The sequence below is a fragment of the Mustela putorius genome, unplaced genomic scaffold, assembly GCF_011764305.1.
Source record: "Mustela putorius furo isolate JIRA1106 unplaced genomic scaffold, ASM1176430v1.1 tig00000461_pilon_pilon_pilon, whole genome shotgun sequence".
Classification (NCBI taxonomy): Eukaryota; Metazoa; Chordata; class Mammalia; order Carnivora; family Mustelidae; genus Mustela; species Mustela putorius.
Window position 1 is genome coordinate 625,734 of NW_025421390.1, and position 18,515 is coordinate 644,248.

Below are 18,515 nucleotides of genomic sequence, written 5' to 3' on the forward strand. Positions count from 1 at the left end.
CATCTTTGTCGTCCTTGAGACGTCATCCTTTGTCTCCTCTGTTCTCTCACGGTCTCTCCATCCGTCCTTATTTTTCAGGACCTTGACATTTTTGAGGAATACCAGTTAGGCATTTTGTAGCATGTCCCTCATTGTTTTGTGTGGTGTTTTTCTCATGATGAGGCTGAGCTCAAGGGTTTGGGGAAGAATATCATGGAGGTGAGGTGCCCTTTCTGCCACATCTCATCAGGGAGTATGCGATTTCAACACAATTTATTACTGTTGTTGTTAACTTTGGTCACTTGGTTAAGGCAGTGTCTGCCAGGATCTCCACTGTAAAATTACCAATTTTCCATTTTCGAGCACTGGGATACAAATTTCCCAACTAGAGGACACAGTATATATACTGTCCTAGTGCCTCTAAGCGACTCACTCACTGGGTCCAGCTTGTCCTCAGCTCTACCTCCTGAAGGGGGCTATAATCCAATGTGAAGTCATTTGTTTTGTTCCTTCAATTGGTCTAGCTTTGGCTATTGGGAGTTTCCCAGTTGCCTCTGAGTTCCTCTGACATGCCCTCATTCTTTTGTGTTTTGAGAACCTCCTTCCTTCCTGGTACTACAAGAAGATGGTCCGGACGCATCTTTAGCTTTCTCTGTTGCAGCTCCAGAATCAGCCATTTCTCCAAGGAGCCTTGGCTTCTTTCATCGGTTTGGAAACCAGGAGCTGGGCTGTCAATGCTTCTAGGCCCTCTTAGCGGACAGAGTGAGGAGAGCCATATATGTTTGCTATCCTGTGCACATCCACACAGCTATAGTCATTTCTGTGTCTCTCCATCTCTTTGTGTGTTGAGCCGAGGGTGAGCTCATACTGATGTCTTGAACTCTGATCTAGTACTACAGGGTTCATTCTAGCCTTCCCCTCCTTGCTTTCTAGCTTCTCTTCTGACAGTGAGAAACCTGGCTTCAGCCATTCATTATCTACTAGACTGCTCAACACTAGGATATATATGTTTCCAAATTATCAACCCATACTCCTGTGAGAAACAAATTTCCTAACTAGAGTACAGAGTTCATGTACTGTTCTACTGCCTCTAGCCTTACAATTCCAATCAAAACACCATTTTCCAGAGTTACCTAGATTAGGTTCCCCCTGCCTTTTTTTTTTTTTTTTTAAACCACTCTCTTTTAGTGGGGATAGTTTTAAGGATAGTTCCAGATACCCAACTTCCATAAATACTGTATTCTGTACCTCTAAGTCATATCAAACTTTAGCATTGCCCCCGGGGATAAATATTTCCAAACCACCAAACAAAGGGAACTTGGAATTATGTATAGTTATTGAGAGACTCAATGAGTCTTGATTGGATGACATCATTTCACAAGTCAGTTGGCTTGCAGAATTTTGCTTTTAATAACATTTCAGGATATTTAATGGATGATTAGGAGCCAGTTTTAGTGATAGATTATTATGATTCTTGACTTAAAACCAGGCAAGAATTGAGGGACACTTTTTTTTAAAAAAGATTTTATTTATTTTTTTGACAGAGAGAGATCACAAGGAGGCAGAGAGGCAGGCAGAGAGAGAGAGGGGAAGCAGGCTCTCTGCTAAGCAGAGAGCCTGATGTGGGGCTCAATCTCAGGACCCTGAGACCACGACCTGAGCCAAAGGCAGAGGTTTAACCCACCTAGCCACCCAGGCGTTCCCCAAGGGACACTTTTAACAAAAATTCCAATTTCTATTTATTTAACTGAATGAGTTTTCCCAGTACTTAATGGCTTGAAAGAAAGGATGAAAGAAAGAAAAGAAAGAAGGAGAAAGAAAGAAAAGCAAGAGAATAATTTTTGAACCTTGTCTATTCCAGCAAAAAGTGAGCATTCATCTAGTGGATACTAATTGGGAGGGGGAAAAAAGCCCATTGACATCTTTAAGTGATAAATTTCCAATACAATTTTACTTTTTATGTTTAATGATTATTTATCAATGTGATTCATTTCTTTTTTTTTTTTTTTTTTACCAATTCCGTACCTACTGGTACTGTTAATAATTCAATCAAGAATGAAAGAAAGCCTATGATCAGGAAATGTAAATTAATTTCCACTTATATGATAGTGATCAATAAAACTTTGAAGCAGAAAGACATTAGCTATAGGGATAGTTCAAGGAGAGAAAGGAATGATGTAAACTTTGTGATTCTCAAAAGAAGAGCTTACTTAAAAAGAGAATGATGGTTGGTTTCAAATTACCGTGGTTTTTAGATTACTTTGGATATGTTTTACTCGTGTCAGTATTTATAATTGCTGGAAATTACATCCTTTTCAACTATTTAGATATGTAATGGAACGTTTTAGACAGCAGCTTGATGTGCCTTCGCAAATGGGGAATGGGAAGGCGGGGGCGGGGATCGGCGGTGGGTGGTGCCTGTTTGCAGACCACTGGGTTGCGGCCAGTTTGGTAAGGCCGCCAAGTGGAGACCAGTGTCTGTCCGTCTCTTGATAGTATTTGAGCCTTGCACGAAAAACTCTCCCTGTCTCAATTTAGTTCATTTAGAAAACTGGATGACCGCTGCTTTGCTGGGTTGTTGCAAAGAACAGAGGTAATTTCTGCAAAGCGTCTGGTACGCCGTGTGGCGACAAACAGGAGCGCTGTGCTGGTGGAGTGAGAGGCACCGGAGTCCCGACCCAAGACAGCAGAAGGTGACGCGGCCGGGTTTCCAAACTCCCTGGCCTCGGACCGCGCTTCGGGGAGGACGGTGCGGACCAGTCCTCTCTCCGCCAGCGCCCCGCCCCTCTTCCGCCGCGCGGCTCCACCCCTGCAGCCCCGAACCGCAGCGCGCGGGGGAACCCAGATTCCCCCGCAAGGAAGTTTCCCGCCCGGCGGAGCCGGCTCAACAGGTATGCTGCGGGCCGGTCGCCCGGGATCCTGCCCCCGAGCTGCCCCCTGGGCTCCGGGAGCCGCGGGAATAGGGACCGAGCCCCCGAAGGGTAGACAGGGGCTGGACGGGAACTTCCCGAAGTCCCGGGCCGCGTTGGTCTCCGTGGCAACGCGCTACACACCGAGCTCTGGCGCGGGAGCCAGCTCTGCAGCCCAGCCGGCGGCCGCCTCGCCGAGTGCTCCTAAGGTAGAAGGCTTGTCCCGAGAGCTGGGGGCTTCCACCCCCTGGTGCCGCCGGAGCTCCTGGGCTGGAGTCCTCGTGTTCCAATTCCGCAGCCGCCTCCCTTAAAACCAGGTCCTCGGGTGTCTCCGACCTCCCCTGGCAGCGGAGCTGGTTCCCAGACCCATGCCACCTAGTTGTCCCCTTTCCTACCATGACACAAATGATCGAAAACCTGACCGGCCTGCTCACGCAAGTTTTAAAAGTGGGCATGATGGGACGCCTGGGTGGCTCAGTTGGTTAAGCGGCTGCCTTCGGCTCAGATCATGATCCCAGCGTCCTGGAATCGAGTCCCACATCGGGCTCCTTGCTCGGCAGGGAGTCTGCTTCTCCCTTTGCCTCTAGCCTGCCACTCTGTCTGCCTGTGCTTGTGGCTCTGTATCTCTCTCTCTCTCTAACAACAACAAAAAAAGTGGGCATGATGTCCTAATTGTGGTGTAAAGAGGAAATACAAGGAAACGGTTTATAATAAAGTTTGCATTTCAGTCTGCAAATGCTTGGTACGACCACAGTCGAAGAAGTAGGGAAGTAGCCAAGGGCCCGCGCCTGGGCTAGGAGGCACCTCACCTTGACGGCCGCCCACTGTTAGGTCTCCACTCGGCTAAGGCTACCTTGAGCAGCTCAGCCAGCGGGGGCGTGATTTTCCAAACCGGTGCACAATTCTTGGTAATATTCCAAACACAACAAAGTACAACCAAGCCTTGATTTACATGCGTTTGTTTTCCTCGAAAATATAGTGTTCAGTAAAACTGCAAAAAAAAATATTCTGTATTTACATGTAAAATGCAGTTTGGTGCTAGCTGCAGATCGTTATAAATAGATTTTTCCATGCACATGAAAGTGTGTGGGGACTTGCTAGGGTTGTAGGCCCGCGGGATACTTCTTTATTTTCAGGACCGTGCCTCGCATCTCAGGATATTAGTATTCCAGTCCCCAACCACTTCTAAATGCCATAGTGCTTTTCGCTTCTCTGCAAGGAACAGAAAAACCTCCGCAAATCCCCAAAATGTCCCCTAGGGGGCAGCAAGTCCCCGTTGAGAAGGGCCGAACTGTAAAACCGCACGAGTATTAAGGACATTCCCCCTTTACAGGGGAGCCAAGACCCCCGGGTGTTGTATCTTAGATTCTCAGAACAATCTTGCAAAACCAGGTATTGTTATTTCCATTTTAGTAATTAGGAGAGTGAGGTTTTGAGGGATGAAGTGACTTCCCCAGGATCACAACACTACAGTTATCAAAACGGAGTCGGAGCTCAGATTACACCAAGAAAAAATGTTTCCCCTTCATTGTTGCCTGCCATCCCAAGGAAAGTTATTTGACTTTGTCTTGGTGAGGTTGGTAGGAAAGTTTTACCAAAAGAAGTTCCTTTACACTGCAGTGGTCGGTTGTGTGTGACTTTGTTCACGTTTATGAAAGATGTGCAATAAAATTTCAGTGCTCTGATTTCAGGAACCACCGTGCGTTGACACCATGGATAATTATGATGTGATTAAGGTCATTGGGGAAGGTGCCTTCGGGAAAGCATTCTTGGCTAACGGGAAATCAGATGGCAAGTACTGTGTTATTAAAGAGGTCGATTTTGCGAAGGTAAAGTGAAGAAGTTCACATTCCTGTTCATTTTCAGTAATATATTCAGTTGGCTTTTAATTTAGTATGAAAAAGAAAGTCATTTTTTTTTTTTTGGCTCCTTTGAGTTTATAGTATGAACATTAAGCCTCAGTTGACCAGGGGCACCTGGGTGGCTCAGTCGGTTAAGCATCTGTGAAACTGGAACACAATGAGTGTAGAGATTATTTAAAAATAAAATCTTTGAAAAAATCCCTTTAGTTAAAAAAAAAAAACCCAAAATGTGTGTAAAATCTACTTGACAAGTTGCACAGCGTGAGTGTACTTAATGCCCCTGAACTGTACAGTTAAAAATGGTTAAAATGGTATTTATTTTATGTTCTATATATTTTACCACAGTTTTTTAATGTTGCAAAGGAAAACAAAAGACCTTCCCAAACTTACACTAAAGCTCAGGTATAGATGGTTAGCTTTGGAGAGAATGCTTTATTCACCAGTATAGGTCCTTTCTCGTGGCCCTGTGGCATCCTACTACTAGTGTCCTATTATTCTAATGCACTCTCAGAGCTTCTTTCCTCAACATTGTTCTGTTTGCTTGCCTTTTGTTTATCTGGCTGCTCTCTCTCAGGTCTGTCTGCCCTCTCACTCCGTAGATGTCCCCCAGCATCTGTTCTTTGCCAACTCTCTTCTCTTTCTCTGGGCAGTCACCTCACTCTTGTCTTTCCCCGTAAGCAGACCACTCTTAAAACTCTCTCCAGCCCTGGTCCCTCCCAGCCCCCGGTTCTGCATTTTATCTGCTCTGTGTTGCACTGTGTTCATGGCATTAGTGTCCTTGTGAGATCCAGGCTCAAAACCATGGGATCACCTATGAGTCTTGTCTCCCTCCATGTCCGATTACTTGCCACATACTGTTGGCTCCTTCTCTTCTCTGAGTTTGTTTTATTTGTTTGGTCAATGCCCTGGGCTGCTTCAGTATCTTTGCCAAGGCTCCGGCTTCCATGTAGAAAATTTTTGATAATGCTCCATCCGTGTCCCCAGACCTTCACTAGGACAGAAGTCATCAGGAAAGATGACTGGATGCATTGTCACTTTTGAGTACATGAAAACATAAAACTTCTGAATGACAAAAAAACACCACGAATAAATTGAAAGGAAGTTGACAGAATGCCAAAATATTTGCAAGTATTAACAAAAAAGTGCTAGCCTTTTATAAATGAATAAAAAGGAAAAACCCATAACCAAAGACGTCATCATACAAAAACTTCAAACTCATGAGTAAAGTAAGAAATATATATCAATACATACAACTTTTTGCTTATACATTTGGGAAAGATAAGAAAGAATATAAAAGTGGGGAAGTGGGGACTCTTCCTCTGATGATGGGAAGGTAGATTGGTATCACTCTGAAGGGAATTCATTAGTATGTATTAAAACCTTAAAACCTTAGAAGGATCCATGCCAAAAAAAAAAAGAAGGATCCATGCCCTATTTGCATTATAGGTCCACAGTTGTAAGGATGAAAAAAAATCAGGTCACCAAAAGTTATATATGTATGTGTGTGTGTGATGTTAATAGTACCCACACACATACATGCACACACACATGCACACTAACTGTGATTATTGCTGAGTGATAGGATTTCATCTCTAGTACTCCTCTGCATTTTCAAAATTTTTAATATGAAGCATATATTCTTTTTTTTAATTATTAATCCTCTTTTTGTATTTTTTTTCATTTTTATTTATTTATTTGAGGGAGAATGAAAACGAGAGAGATCACAGAGGGATAGAGAAGCACACTCCCCACTGAGCAGGGAGCCCAACGTGGGGCTTGATCCCAGGACCCTGAGATCATGACCTGAGCTAAAGGCAGATGCTTAACCGACTGAGCCACTCAGACGCCCCTGAACTGTATTATTTGTGTAAGCAGAAAAAGCTATCTTTGTTTTGAAAAAGATAGAGAAAAAAGTACACATCCCAGGATCTACTTTTGGGAGTGTACTCCAAGGAAATACCTGGAGATGTACAGTCAGAAAGCAACTTAAGTGTCGAACAGTAGGGGATTGGTTACTTCATTTATAAAAAAGGAAGCAGCTCTTAGAAATCATGTTGCAGGTGAAGTGTTGACGTGAGAAATGTCACAGCTTCTGCTAATTGAGAAAACAGTGTATGTAGAATGAAGTACTCTTGGTAAAAATATGTATTCTCTTTCTCCAAGAATATAGATACCCATGCATGTAGTCACATACATAAAAGGAAGATGTACTCGATTGTTGTTATGTAGGTGGAATGTGGGATTGTGAGTAATTTTTGCCTTGTACTTTTATATTGTTTTGCTCTTTGGATTAGTTTTCACACTCTCTCTGGTTTGTTTTCCCAAATTCCATTTCCAGCTTCCCCTCCACATACCCAGCTGTCTCTGTGCTCGCCCATGGGGCTCTTTTTTCAAGAAGGTCTTTGCCTGCGCGTTTCCAAGCATTAAGACCCTACTTGCTTGGGGCCGAGCTCCAGGAGACCTTCCAGGACCTTCCCACTTGAAGTAATCTCTCTCTGTGTAAATGCATAGCTTTTTACCTGTCCTGCTGCTATGGTACTGATTGTCCTCTTCTCTGATGGGCTTTGTTTTGTGTGTGTGTGTCTGTGCCTTCTCCCCTTACTAAACCGTGTGTGCTGTGCGTGCAGAATGCCTACCTTATTTGTCTTGGCCTTCCACACAGCGCCTAATAATGCTTTGCCCCTGTAGGTAGTCAATACATTTTTATAATTATAAATAATTCAGTGGCTAGACACTTTCAGGCCTTCTAGCTCTGTTGTTAAGATGGTACATACTTAGGAATTACAACACCATTTTAATTCTAAGGAAAGAAGAAAGTATTGGGGAGGTGAATTTTCTATAAGGATATATATTAATTCACTTGATAGTATCTCTCCCATGCTTAGTATACATAATAAAAAGTCAACCATATTTTTCTAATATAGCACTGATTTTTTTCATCCATTTTCTCATGAACTGCCCTGGCCTCCGGGCCATCACTAAGGAGAATGTCATATTAGGCCTTGTTCTTCTTGCTTTCCCATATCTCTTTATATTATTAAATTTGCCTGGCAAGGCCGGTGTCCCAGTATTAATAGGTATTGCTTCTTTCTTCCTTTCTACCCTAATGTAGTTTTTCATTACTTCTTATCTAGAGAAATCTACATTTCCTCACATCACCAGTGTCTCTCCATGCTGTAAACTCTAAATACAAGAACCTGAATGGCTTATGGCTTATTTCTTACAGGTACCAAGCTACTATAATAGTACCAAGCTACTATTTTCTCTCTCATCATCCTACTGTTATCAAGTATATTCTTTTGATTCTTTTTTTTTTTTTTTTTTTTTTAAGTAAGCTCTTCCCCTAGTGTGGGCCTTGAACTCCCAACCCTGAGATCAAGAGTTGTGTGCTCTAGCAATGGAGCCAGCCAGCCGCCCCTATTCTTTTGATTCTTGCCTCCAAAATGTGTTGTATACTTTCTTGATTAAAAATGAAAGTGTTCATTACACAAATTTTTTAAAAGAACTGAAGGGCAAAATAAGGCCATTTAAAGGAAAATACAATCACTTGTAACCTCCCTCTTTAAACATTATGGTACATTTTTCTCCAGGCTATTTTTTTTTTCTTTAAGATTTTATTTCTTTATTTGACAGAGACAGTGAGAGAGGGAATACAAGGCAGGGCAGTGGGAGAGGGAGACGCAGGCTTCCCACTGAGCAGGGAGACCGACATGGGGCTCGATCCCAAGATCCTGGGATCATGACCTAAGCTGAAGGCAGACACTTAACGACTGAGCCACCCAGTCGCCCCTCCAGGCTATTTTTAATGTATAAATACTTTATAAGATACTGGCATGATAGGTGCCATGATAGATATACTCTTCTATAGCATCTTTTTGTACTTAGCAGTATGTCATGAATATTTTCTCAAGTCATTCAGTGTTTTTATATAGTAAAATGTTCTTTGGGGCCCCTGGCTGGCTCAGTTGGAAGTGCATGTGACTCTTGATCTTGGGGTTGTGAGTGCAAGCCCCACATTGGGTGTAGAGATTACTAAAAAAAAGTAAGTAAATAAACTTAGAAAAATAGTCTCATATAATAATATTACATGTTCCCAATAATAAAGATAATGCTTACCACTGGGTGATAAGCACTGAGTGCCTATTTTACCTCTGCCATCCTACGTGATTTACATATATCAATTCACTTAATTCTTGCAACAGCCCTGAAGATCTATCTTGTGGCTCATTGTATAGATAAAAGAGCTGAGGCTCAAGGATGTTAAGTGATTTGCTCAATGATGCCCAACAGCCAACAGATCTCTCTCACTCTTCTATTGGCTCTTTCTGCTATAACACTTTGCCTCCCTTGATTTTTGATGACTGCATAATATGACATCAGGTTAAGAAACACCAGGGCCGCCTGGGTGGCTCAGTGGGTTAAGCCTCTGCCTTTGGTTCAGGTCATGACCCCAGGGTCCTGGGATGGAGCCCTGCAACAGGCTCTCTGCTCTGCTCAGCAGGGATCCTGCTCCCCCCCTCCCCACTCTACCTGCTTCTCTGCCTATTTGTGATCTCTGTCAAGTAAATAAATAAATACATAAAAAGAAACACCATGATTTAACTATTTTTTTATTTTCAGACATTTATGTTTAATTTTTTAGGGATGATTAAATACCATGTAATAAGAATATAAGTCACTTTTTGAAAGATTTTATTTATTTACTTATTTGAGAGAGAGACAGGGAGAGTGAGCAAGAGGGAGAGAGAATCTGAAGCAGCCTTCCTGTTAAGCGCAGAGCCTGACACAGACTCGATCCCACAACCATGAGATCATGACCTGAGCCAAAACCAAGAGTTGGACACTTAACTAACTGAGCCATCCAGGCGCCCCTAAGTTATTCTGATTAAACAAACTATGTACACATGTTTACCTCTGTGTGCATTAAGTAAAAATATTTAGCAATTAGCAGCAATTACTCCTAAGGAATGGGAATTAATGGAATGGGTGGGGAGGACAAGGGGGAGTTTCACTTTCATCTTGTTCATGACAGTAATTAAAAAACTAATGACAAAGCATGGTAATGAAGGTTTTATATGAAAACACTTGTCACATTTCTGATTATTTTCTTTCGATAAATTTCTAGAAGAGATAATAAGCCAAAAACAGGAGCAATTTAAAGTTTCTTAGTTCATGTTGTAAAATTGCTTCCGCCCCACATTTATACACCTATACCAGAAGTATAGGTGTGCCTGTTTGCTGCTTTTTGGATAATCCTAGGTATTAACATACTTGTCTTTGTTTATATCATAGGTGAAACATTGCATCAAATTTTATTTCAGTCTTTGTTCTTTAATTTTTTAAAAAATTTATTTATTTATTTTACACAGAGAGAGAGAGATCACAACCAGGCAGAGAGGCAGGCAGAGAAAGATGGAGATTTAGATCTTTAGATTATTGAGTGGGGTTGGATATTTTTTTCTGTTTCTCATTTTTGTTTCTTTTCTTTTTTATGAGTTGCCCATAAAATATTTTGCCATATTTGTATTAGCAGGTTTGCCCTTTTTGCCTTGTTAATTTGCCAGAACTCCTTACATATTATAGATACTGAAATATTTGCCACATCTATTGCCAGTATTTGTACCTAGCTATAAAAATACAGTCACCTCCCTACGTGTGCCTTTTGGTTTTGTGTCTAATGTTCTTTTGAAAAACAGTAGTTAAAGTGGTTGAGTAGCCAAGTCTGTCAATCTCGTAGGAGTAATTCAGTTACTTGTGTTTTGAAACTCACATGGAGCAGCTGTTTTTACATTTAAATTGGGGTGGAAGAGACAGAAGCTGAGATTTAAATGATTTACAGAAGGATACATAGGTAGGAGGCAGTAAAGTTGGGATTGAGAACGTTAATGTTTAAAAAATGCTTAACTCTCAGTGAGGATGAGAAGTACGATAACTCACACATACCGCGTGGGCTGGTGTTAAAGACCATTAGAGAAGGAGCGGGGGAGAGGAGCAGGTGACCTGCTGGGGCTGGAAAGGGGGTGCGGCCAGGCCAGAAGTCAGGTGGAGATGACCAGTCAGGCAATCGCAAAGTGTCAAGAACGAGGAAGAAGGGGTGAGAGCGAGGTGTGGCCACTGCCACTGGCACCGAAACAATCGAAAAATACTTTCAGTAGATGATCTGCCGAGTAATAAGAAAATGCATCAAATCAAAATGAGGTCTCAAGAGACCATTTTTATTTGAAAATGAAAAATGTAGTAATCTTACTACAGAATTTTACCAGCCTGATTGAGGGGATATATGACTTTTTTTTTTTTTTTTTTAATTTCATGTGTTTCTTTTCAGCAATGGTTGCTGCTGGAACATTGCCTTTTTATAAGGAATTTCTTTGTTGCTGAGAGATAAATATTAAAATAAGTTTCCTTCAGAGGCCTAAGTAATTAACAAGTTGCCACCAAAGCAACTGAACCTTTAATACAGCAGACCTACACCAGAAATATTTATTTTCTTGTTTACAATTATCACCGACAAACCATTGATTCGCTATAGATCATGCTGTTAATTCTAGGAATGTCATTTCCTGCCATTGAACGATCAGTTTCAGAAGTGGCATTAGAAGCCAATGAAATCTTCGAGAATTTTAGATGATAGCAGAAAGCATCTTCTTGAAAACAAATTATTGATAACTATTTAGATTACTTTATAGATAATACTATATAGATAATAGTATCTTTATATTCTGTCTCTTAATGTAATTTAGATGCCCAACCAAGAAAAAGAAGCTTCAAAGAAAGAAGTAATTCTTCTGGCCCGAATGAAGCATCCCAACATTGTAACCTTCTTCAGTTCGTTTCAAGGTTTGGCTTTCTAATATTCTTCAAGTGCTTTAATAATATAGTGTAGGCCCATAGACATCTAGAAAAGATTTTTGAGAACTGTGCATAGATTCATTTTTTTAAAGGGACTCATTTTCCCATTTCCTTAAATCATAATTTGAGACACTGACTTTATTTCCTTGCTAGTGAGTTTTTGTAGAAAACTTCTAAGTTTGCTTAATTTTTCCCTCTCCTTAATTCTTGTTGCCTCGATAGTTAATGCTGGTGTATTGGTTTTGCTACAGTAAGAACCCCTAAGTTGTGGCCTCCCAGTAATCCACATAGATTTCTCACATTACACCTTGGCTGTGAGCAGGTGGGGTCTGCAGTCTGGGGTCCAGGTGATGGAACAGCCAAGACAGGGAGCATGCTGAGCGAGAGGATGGGACAAGACACGGAGCCTGCCACGCGATCACTCTCAGAGCCCTGTTAGGATGTGACCTGTTTCTCATTTTCTGTCTGAGCTCCCATTCCTGTTGGCAAAGCAGCCATGCAGCCAGCCCGGGTCATGGGGTGACAGGGACGGTGTACTCTGCCTCTGAGAGTTCTTGCATGTGCTGGGGCAACAGGTGAGCCCCCGATCCTCTTACAGCAAACAGCCACGCTCGCGGGGAAAAACATGCCTGAACACAACATCTCTTCTGCCTCCGTCTACAGTCAGCAAAACAGGCAGAAGTTTCTGTCCTGGCAGAGCTTACCTTCTAGGGGGAAGAGACAGGCCATAAACACGTTTCCTGTAGGTCGGGTGCATCTTAGGCTGTGATGCACTGTGTCTGCCCACAGCTCACCACGGGGCATCCCCCTGCCAACCCCTGGCATTGGGCTGGGAGCTTGGATTCCCAGGCTGTAAGTAGTTAATGGAGTAGGAATGTCTTCAATGTCTTTAAGCGCCCTCGGGGGTGTACAAATCAGGAGATAAATATGCAGAGCCACTCTATTTTGAGCTTTCACACTGTGTAGAGCACTTGGTTCCTTACAAACTAAAATGACTGTGTTCAGAGCAGTTCTCTGTATGGCCCTCTTTGACTGCTGGGTATTTAAGAGAGTTCTCAGGGCTCTTGTGTGGTCTTCCTGGGACTGGAGCAGTAGACGTGAGCAGGAAGTCGAGTTCTTTTGAACAACTTCTAAGGGGCAGCCACTGAATAAAGTGCCCTCCTTTCCTATTCTTGGATTCCTAACAAAGCCAGAAGACGATCTTTCTTTTCCTCATTCTTTGGGTTGTTGCTGTGACTCCCTCTGTCTGGCTAAAGTCTACTCATGCTCAGGCCTTCTTCGAGACTGTGGTTCCCATTATGGCGCCCCCTACTGACCTTGCATAACACGTCTGCCCTTGTGCACATGCCTCTGTTTAGAGGACTAAGTCCAAATTCCTTTCGGATAGTGGTGTTAAGAATTCTTCTGTCACCACTTGATCCTCCACATCCAGCGCTTAGTAGGTGCTTAATCCCCAGTGGTTGAGTGACTACATGGACTGGACCCCTTTCACAGAGTAGTCTATGTCTTTATGCCAAATAGACATTTGAGGACCATGGACACAGGTGCTATTATAAAATTAGAGGTCATTTGGACCACATAAATGACCTCCACTGAGTCTGTTTATATTGTAAGCTTAAACTTTCTTAGAACAGCTTTATTTTTTGTTTTTGAAGTTGAGTGCCCCTGTGTTTAGGAAAGTTAGAGCTATGGGGATGCCCTGGGTTTGCCTGTCAGGTTTTCGGGACTTGAAACCTGGAGCTTATCAAGATAAAGGCTTTGTTTACTCTCAACAGCTTGTCTCGGAACAGAAGCACCATTGCTCTAGTTCAGCAAATGTTTGTCTGTAGAAAGCATGAACTTTTTATAAGTTTGACGCGATGTATGAAAAACAGGACATGTAGTGAGATTTTCCTATAGGTAAATTGATTCCACTTAAATTCCTTCAATAAATATTTATCAAGTCCTCTTACATGCTGGGTGTGTCCTGGGTTTCATCGGTGAACACAGGAGGCAGAAGCTCTTCCTGCACTGTTGTTTTCTATTGCTCCGTAACAAACCATCACAAATTCAATGGCTCCAACCAACACCCATTTATCCTTTCCTGACCCCTCTAGATCACAGGTCTGGGTGTGACTCTGCTCAGGGCCCCACAGCTGGGTCTGGTCTCTCCATGGAGGTGCAGAGTTCCCTGCCCTGCTTACTTACATTGTTGGCAGAACTCATCTACTAGGATCATAAGAATGAGGGGTCTGCTTTCTTTTTTTTTTTTTTTAAGATTTTATTTATTTATTTGACAGAGAGAGATCACAAGTAGGCAGAGAGGCAGGCAGAGAGAGAGAGGAGGAAGCAGGCTCCCTGCTGAGCAGAGAGCCCGATGCGGGACTCGATCCCAGGACCCTGAGATCATGACCTGAGCCGAAGGCAGCGGCTTAACCCACTGAGCCACCCAGGCGCCCAGGGGTCTGCTTTCTTGCTAGCTGTTCACTGGAGGTAGTTATGGCCTTCTGGAGGCCAACAACCCTTCCATGCCCTATGGCCCCTTCAGTAGGCCTTCTTCCACTTGCAATCTCTCCCTTCCTCTGTCTCTGACCTCTAGACCTAGATCTTGATGGCTCTGATAATTAGGTCAAGGCCCCCAGGTAAAATCTCCTTTTCTATGAACTCAAAGTCAACTGACTTCAGCGATATCAGCGAAATCCCCTCTGCTGTATGTCGTGACATCGTCACGGGAATGATAGCCCGTTGTATCTACAGGTCCTACCTGCACTCCCAGGGAGGGAGCCCACACCGTGTGTGCACTGGGGCTGTGGGTGGGGAGAGACAGACAATAAATGGAGGCTAACCGAGAACCACATTGTAGAGTATGTTAGAAGGTAGTAAATGCTGGGGCAACGTAAAAGGGCGGGGCAGGAGTATGGAAACAATTTCTAGCAGGGTGGTCATTCGAGGAAAGGCTGGAAGATCCACGCTCAGCTCTGCTGAAGAACTTTCTGGGCCAGAGGACCAGCTACTGCAATGGCATGAGGGCAAGAGCAGGCCTGGCGGGTTAAAGCACTGGCCAGGAGGCCTTTGGGAAGGGCTGTCTGCTGTGGGCCCTGAGCATCTCTGCACATCTCTGCCGAACGTGCCAGGAGTGCAAAGTCCTGACCGCTGTCTCCCCAGGCTGTATCTCGGGTTTGTGGTGAGGGACACTTGAAAGGCAAGATATCTCCAAGGCAGAGCTGGCCTATTTGCTGCTCACTGGAAAGAGGCAGCTTCCTCCAGCTCAGGTTCCTCTCTTGTCACGTTGCCCACAGCAGGTGCACACGTCCGTCTAGGCTCATGTGTTTTACCTCCGTGGGATGAGTGCTAATGTGAAGCTCTGACACCTGCTTTTGCCAAGAGTAATAAAGTCCTTGGCCACTGGCCCAGGAGTCAAATGTCCTAGCATCCATGATATAGGCAGAGGTTTGTAAGTGGGGGAGAGACACAGAGCCCTGTGGGACGTCTTGTGAGTACAGTGCAATGGGCAAGAGAGAAGAGTAGAAGTACCTTCATTCTTGATGCTGACTCTGTGTCCCTCCTTGATTTGGGGCACTAAAATGCTCTTATTTTATGGAATGATGGTGATATGGGTGATACTTCATCAAATCTAGGGGCCATAGGTTACTAGATGCACCATTACATGCTAATTCCGAGGAACAATACTGCCAACTTGACAAAACAGAGCTCTTCCTTAACCCAATTTTTATTTTCTATGTATTAAAAGAGCTTTTTAAGACATATTTACTTTCTGTTCTTCTTGTACATACATAAAAAGGAAACTACAAGTGAATTAAATTGGTTAATTTAATTCACTGGGTCCACAGCAACCAATTGAAAGATGCCAATGTCTGTAAGATGCCATCCTGATTTTTACAAAGTGCACTTAAGAATGAATTAATTACAATATTAATTAATTAATTTTTGCATGTTGGAATTTGACCATAGAAAGCTTGGTTAATGTTAGTCCCTACTATGAGTGCCCCTCGGTAGTTTAGAAAGTTTAATGACCAGTGAGCTTCATAATTCGAGAAGTTGCTGCCCTATAGTGTGTCCTGCACTTCTTTTTTAGAGCATCCTTTTCCTCCTTTTTTCTGCATTTTCAAATATTATACCTGCTTTAAGACCAAACACAGATCTGTCCCTTAATGGAAAGGAACCTCTCTCACGTCTGCTCTGAGAACCTCCAAACTTGTACTCACGTGGCACATAATATGCTGTATTATAATGCTAGTGTATAATCTTCATTTCCATCTGTGAGACTGGAGGCCATGCGGACAATAATTATTTCTTATACCTCTTCCCCCTTCCCCTACAGTGCTTACTTTGCTTAAACAGATGGAGAATTTGAGAATATAAATGATCTTTCCAGAAAGTTCTAAGCCCATCGCATACGAAAATTAATGGTGGCTAGACGGGTGGGGGAGGATGCATATTTAGAAGCAAATGATACTCATTGACCCAAATAGTTTCTTCAAGATGGCTCTGCCGTGATTAATCCTGAAGCAGCCACTTAACTTCTTTCACAGAAAGCCAGTGTAAGGCAGAGTGAGTTGAAGGTTGGTGGCAAGGAAGTAAAATGGAGCCCTTTCTCCTTAGTTTTCCTGATTTCGGCAGTCCCACTGCCATTCGTTCATCACTGAAGTGGCCCTCTCAAGGACTGAGCTATGAGAAATAGCAGTTCTCCTAAAACTCACGCATTCCTAAAGATAATTTACCCCCTAAATCATTAGGGCATGTCCGGAAACACCTTCTTAAAACCTTCCTGGACTCTCCAGGTCTGTCGTTCACTGTCTCTTGTCTTCATTGCCCTCTAAGCCACAGACTACTGCGGTGGCTCTTCTCACCTGTGCTGACCGACTCCCCAACTAAACGGTCGCCTCCTCATGCGGGAAGGATGGCTTGTGTGCTTTATATTCCCAGCACCTCATTCCTTGGCCTGTCCTCAATAACGGTCCGTTGATGAATGAATGGATCTGTCCCCTTTAAGGAGGTGGGAGTGTTCTGTGAGAGGAGCCCTGAGTTTGTGAATTAGCCGCAGTGGAGGGCAGACGCTATCAAGGTGCTCACAGCCTCTCTCCGGAGCTGGTTTAAGCTCCTTGAAAGAGAGAGGGAGCAAATGATAGCTCTTTGGCAAGAGATTCTGAAATTTAGTGGATACTCAACATGAGGCAAAACACGAGGAGGATTAATACTTGTTTTTAAGCCTGATTTTATGCCGTTTTTTGTTGAGTTCCTTAGATGATTTTATGAAACCACTTAACCGCCCTTCCTGAAGCCCCTTCCAGGTGGCAGTTCCCATGCCAGGTGTAGGGAAGACAAAAGAACAAAGTGGGGACTCTGTCTGCAGGGAACCCACAGAGGAGTGGGAGAAACGAACAACAGAGAAGGAGCCCTTTCCAGCAGGAGCCCTGCTGGCGGTTGGCTGGTTCTGGGGAAAAACTGGTTGAGCAGGAAATTGCACACACATATTTATTTTCATCTATAAATGCACAATCATTTGCCAAACTTTTGATATAAGACCAAGGCCTCATCTTGGATGATGAACACATGGAATAGACTTCTGAAGACTCCTTCTTGGGCAGACTACTCCCCTTGTTTCTGGCTTCCCATTTCCTTTCCTTAGAGTGGAGTCAGAATTTACAGACAGTCTGGGTGCACAGTCTTTTTTAAAGCTTTGTCAGTTATTTTCCACTTGTCTTACCCAACATGTAGGTCGAAGACACCCCTCTTTGTTTTTTAAAGCTACTTTCTTTTACTGAGTTCTCCACAGTAGTCAACATAGGTTTTGTAGAAATAACCACATCTGTCTTTTTTCCATTCATTTTTCATCAGTTCGTGCAATAATGGCAATAACAAGTGTAATTGGCTGAACAGATTTGGGGATGGACACCATGATCTTGGTGACAATTCATGGGAACAGAGGTACCTGAGCATGCGGGAGAGTCTAGTAGGCTCCAGGGGTACCCCTGAGTGGGCAGCAGGAATGGTGATGACTACAGAAAGTAGGTCAGGGAGAGGTTAGTTTAGAAGAGTGTCCATTGTGCTCAACGACATAGTTGAGTAAGTGCCATATAAATAAAAGGTTACACCCAAAGTTCAAAGGTCTATTAATGCTTCCTGGGGTTTGGGTTAAGATTCATGGCTGCCGTATAACAGAAGATTTCTCATCTCTGGCAGGAATGTGTTCATAATCGTTGTTACCATTTATGGAACTCTCATTATATGCAGGCATTGTTGTGAGTCTCTGACACAGATGAACTCGTTTAACCTTTGCAACAATCCTTAGAGGAGTTTCCATATTATTATCTCCACCTTACAGATGAGATAATGAGGCACAGAGAAATTTAAATAACTTGCCCAGAGTCAAAGAGCTAAGAATGTTAAGTGGCGAAGTGGGCCGAGAATCCAGTCCATGATTCTGCAGCCAGCGTTTTTAACTGTTGTATAATGCATTTTCTGTATATTCTCCACTTTTGAGAGCACGAAAGGTAATGATGCCTTTTCTTACAGAGAACAACAGGTTGTTCATTGTGATGGAGTACTGTGACGGAGGGGATCTCATGAGAAGGATCCGTAGACAACGGGGAGTGTTATTTAGTGAAGATCAGGTAAAAATGCCTCCAGTTTGCCTTTTAATTCATACTAGGGGGAATTAAATTCATAATGCCATAGGTACGAGGCCGTGTATATATACAGCATGATTTCTGGCAGAGAAATTCAAACGTACAGTAGTGGATCAATATTGTTGATAGATTTAGTACAGAACAGATCTGCAATTGAACTTAAATTGAATCTCTTTTTGAGAGTGAACCTTGAGAAGAAGATAGTGCTGTTTTGGGGCAATCTCAAGTAGGATGCCCTTGAGATCAATCTTCATGGCTAAAAAATTGTGAACGTGGCTATTCCTCAG

General features: G+C 43.0%; 1 protein-coding gene across 3 annotated transcripts in view; it reads left to right on the top strand.

Moving 5' to 3' along the window:
- Positions 1-2,146: 2,146 nt before the first annotated feature.
- NEK5 (NIMA related kinase 5) overlaps positions 2,147-18,515 on the top strand; it is a 72,202-nt gene continuing 55,833 nt past the window's right edge. For 2 of the 3 annotated variants that reach the window (XM_045080564.1, XM_045080563.1), the window contains exons 1-4: positions 2,149-2,870; positions 4,580-4,717; positions 11,491-11,587; positions 18,116-18,213. In XM_045080564.1, coding sequence (XP_044936499.1) covers positions 4,601-4,717; positions 11,491-11,587; positions 18,116-18,213 — 312 coding nt within the window. In that variant the 5' untranslated portion in view covers positions 2,149-2,870; positions 4,580-4,600. Of the gene's footprint in view, positions 2,871-4,579; positions 4,718-11,490; positions 11,588-18,115; positions 18,214-18,515 lie in introns of all 3 variants that reach the window. The other variant, XM_045080566.1, reaches the window with a different exon arrangement.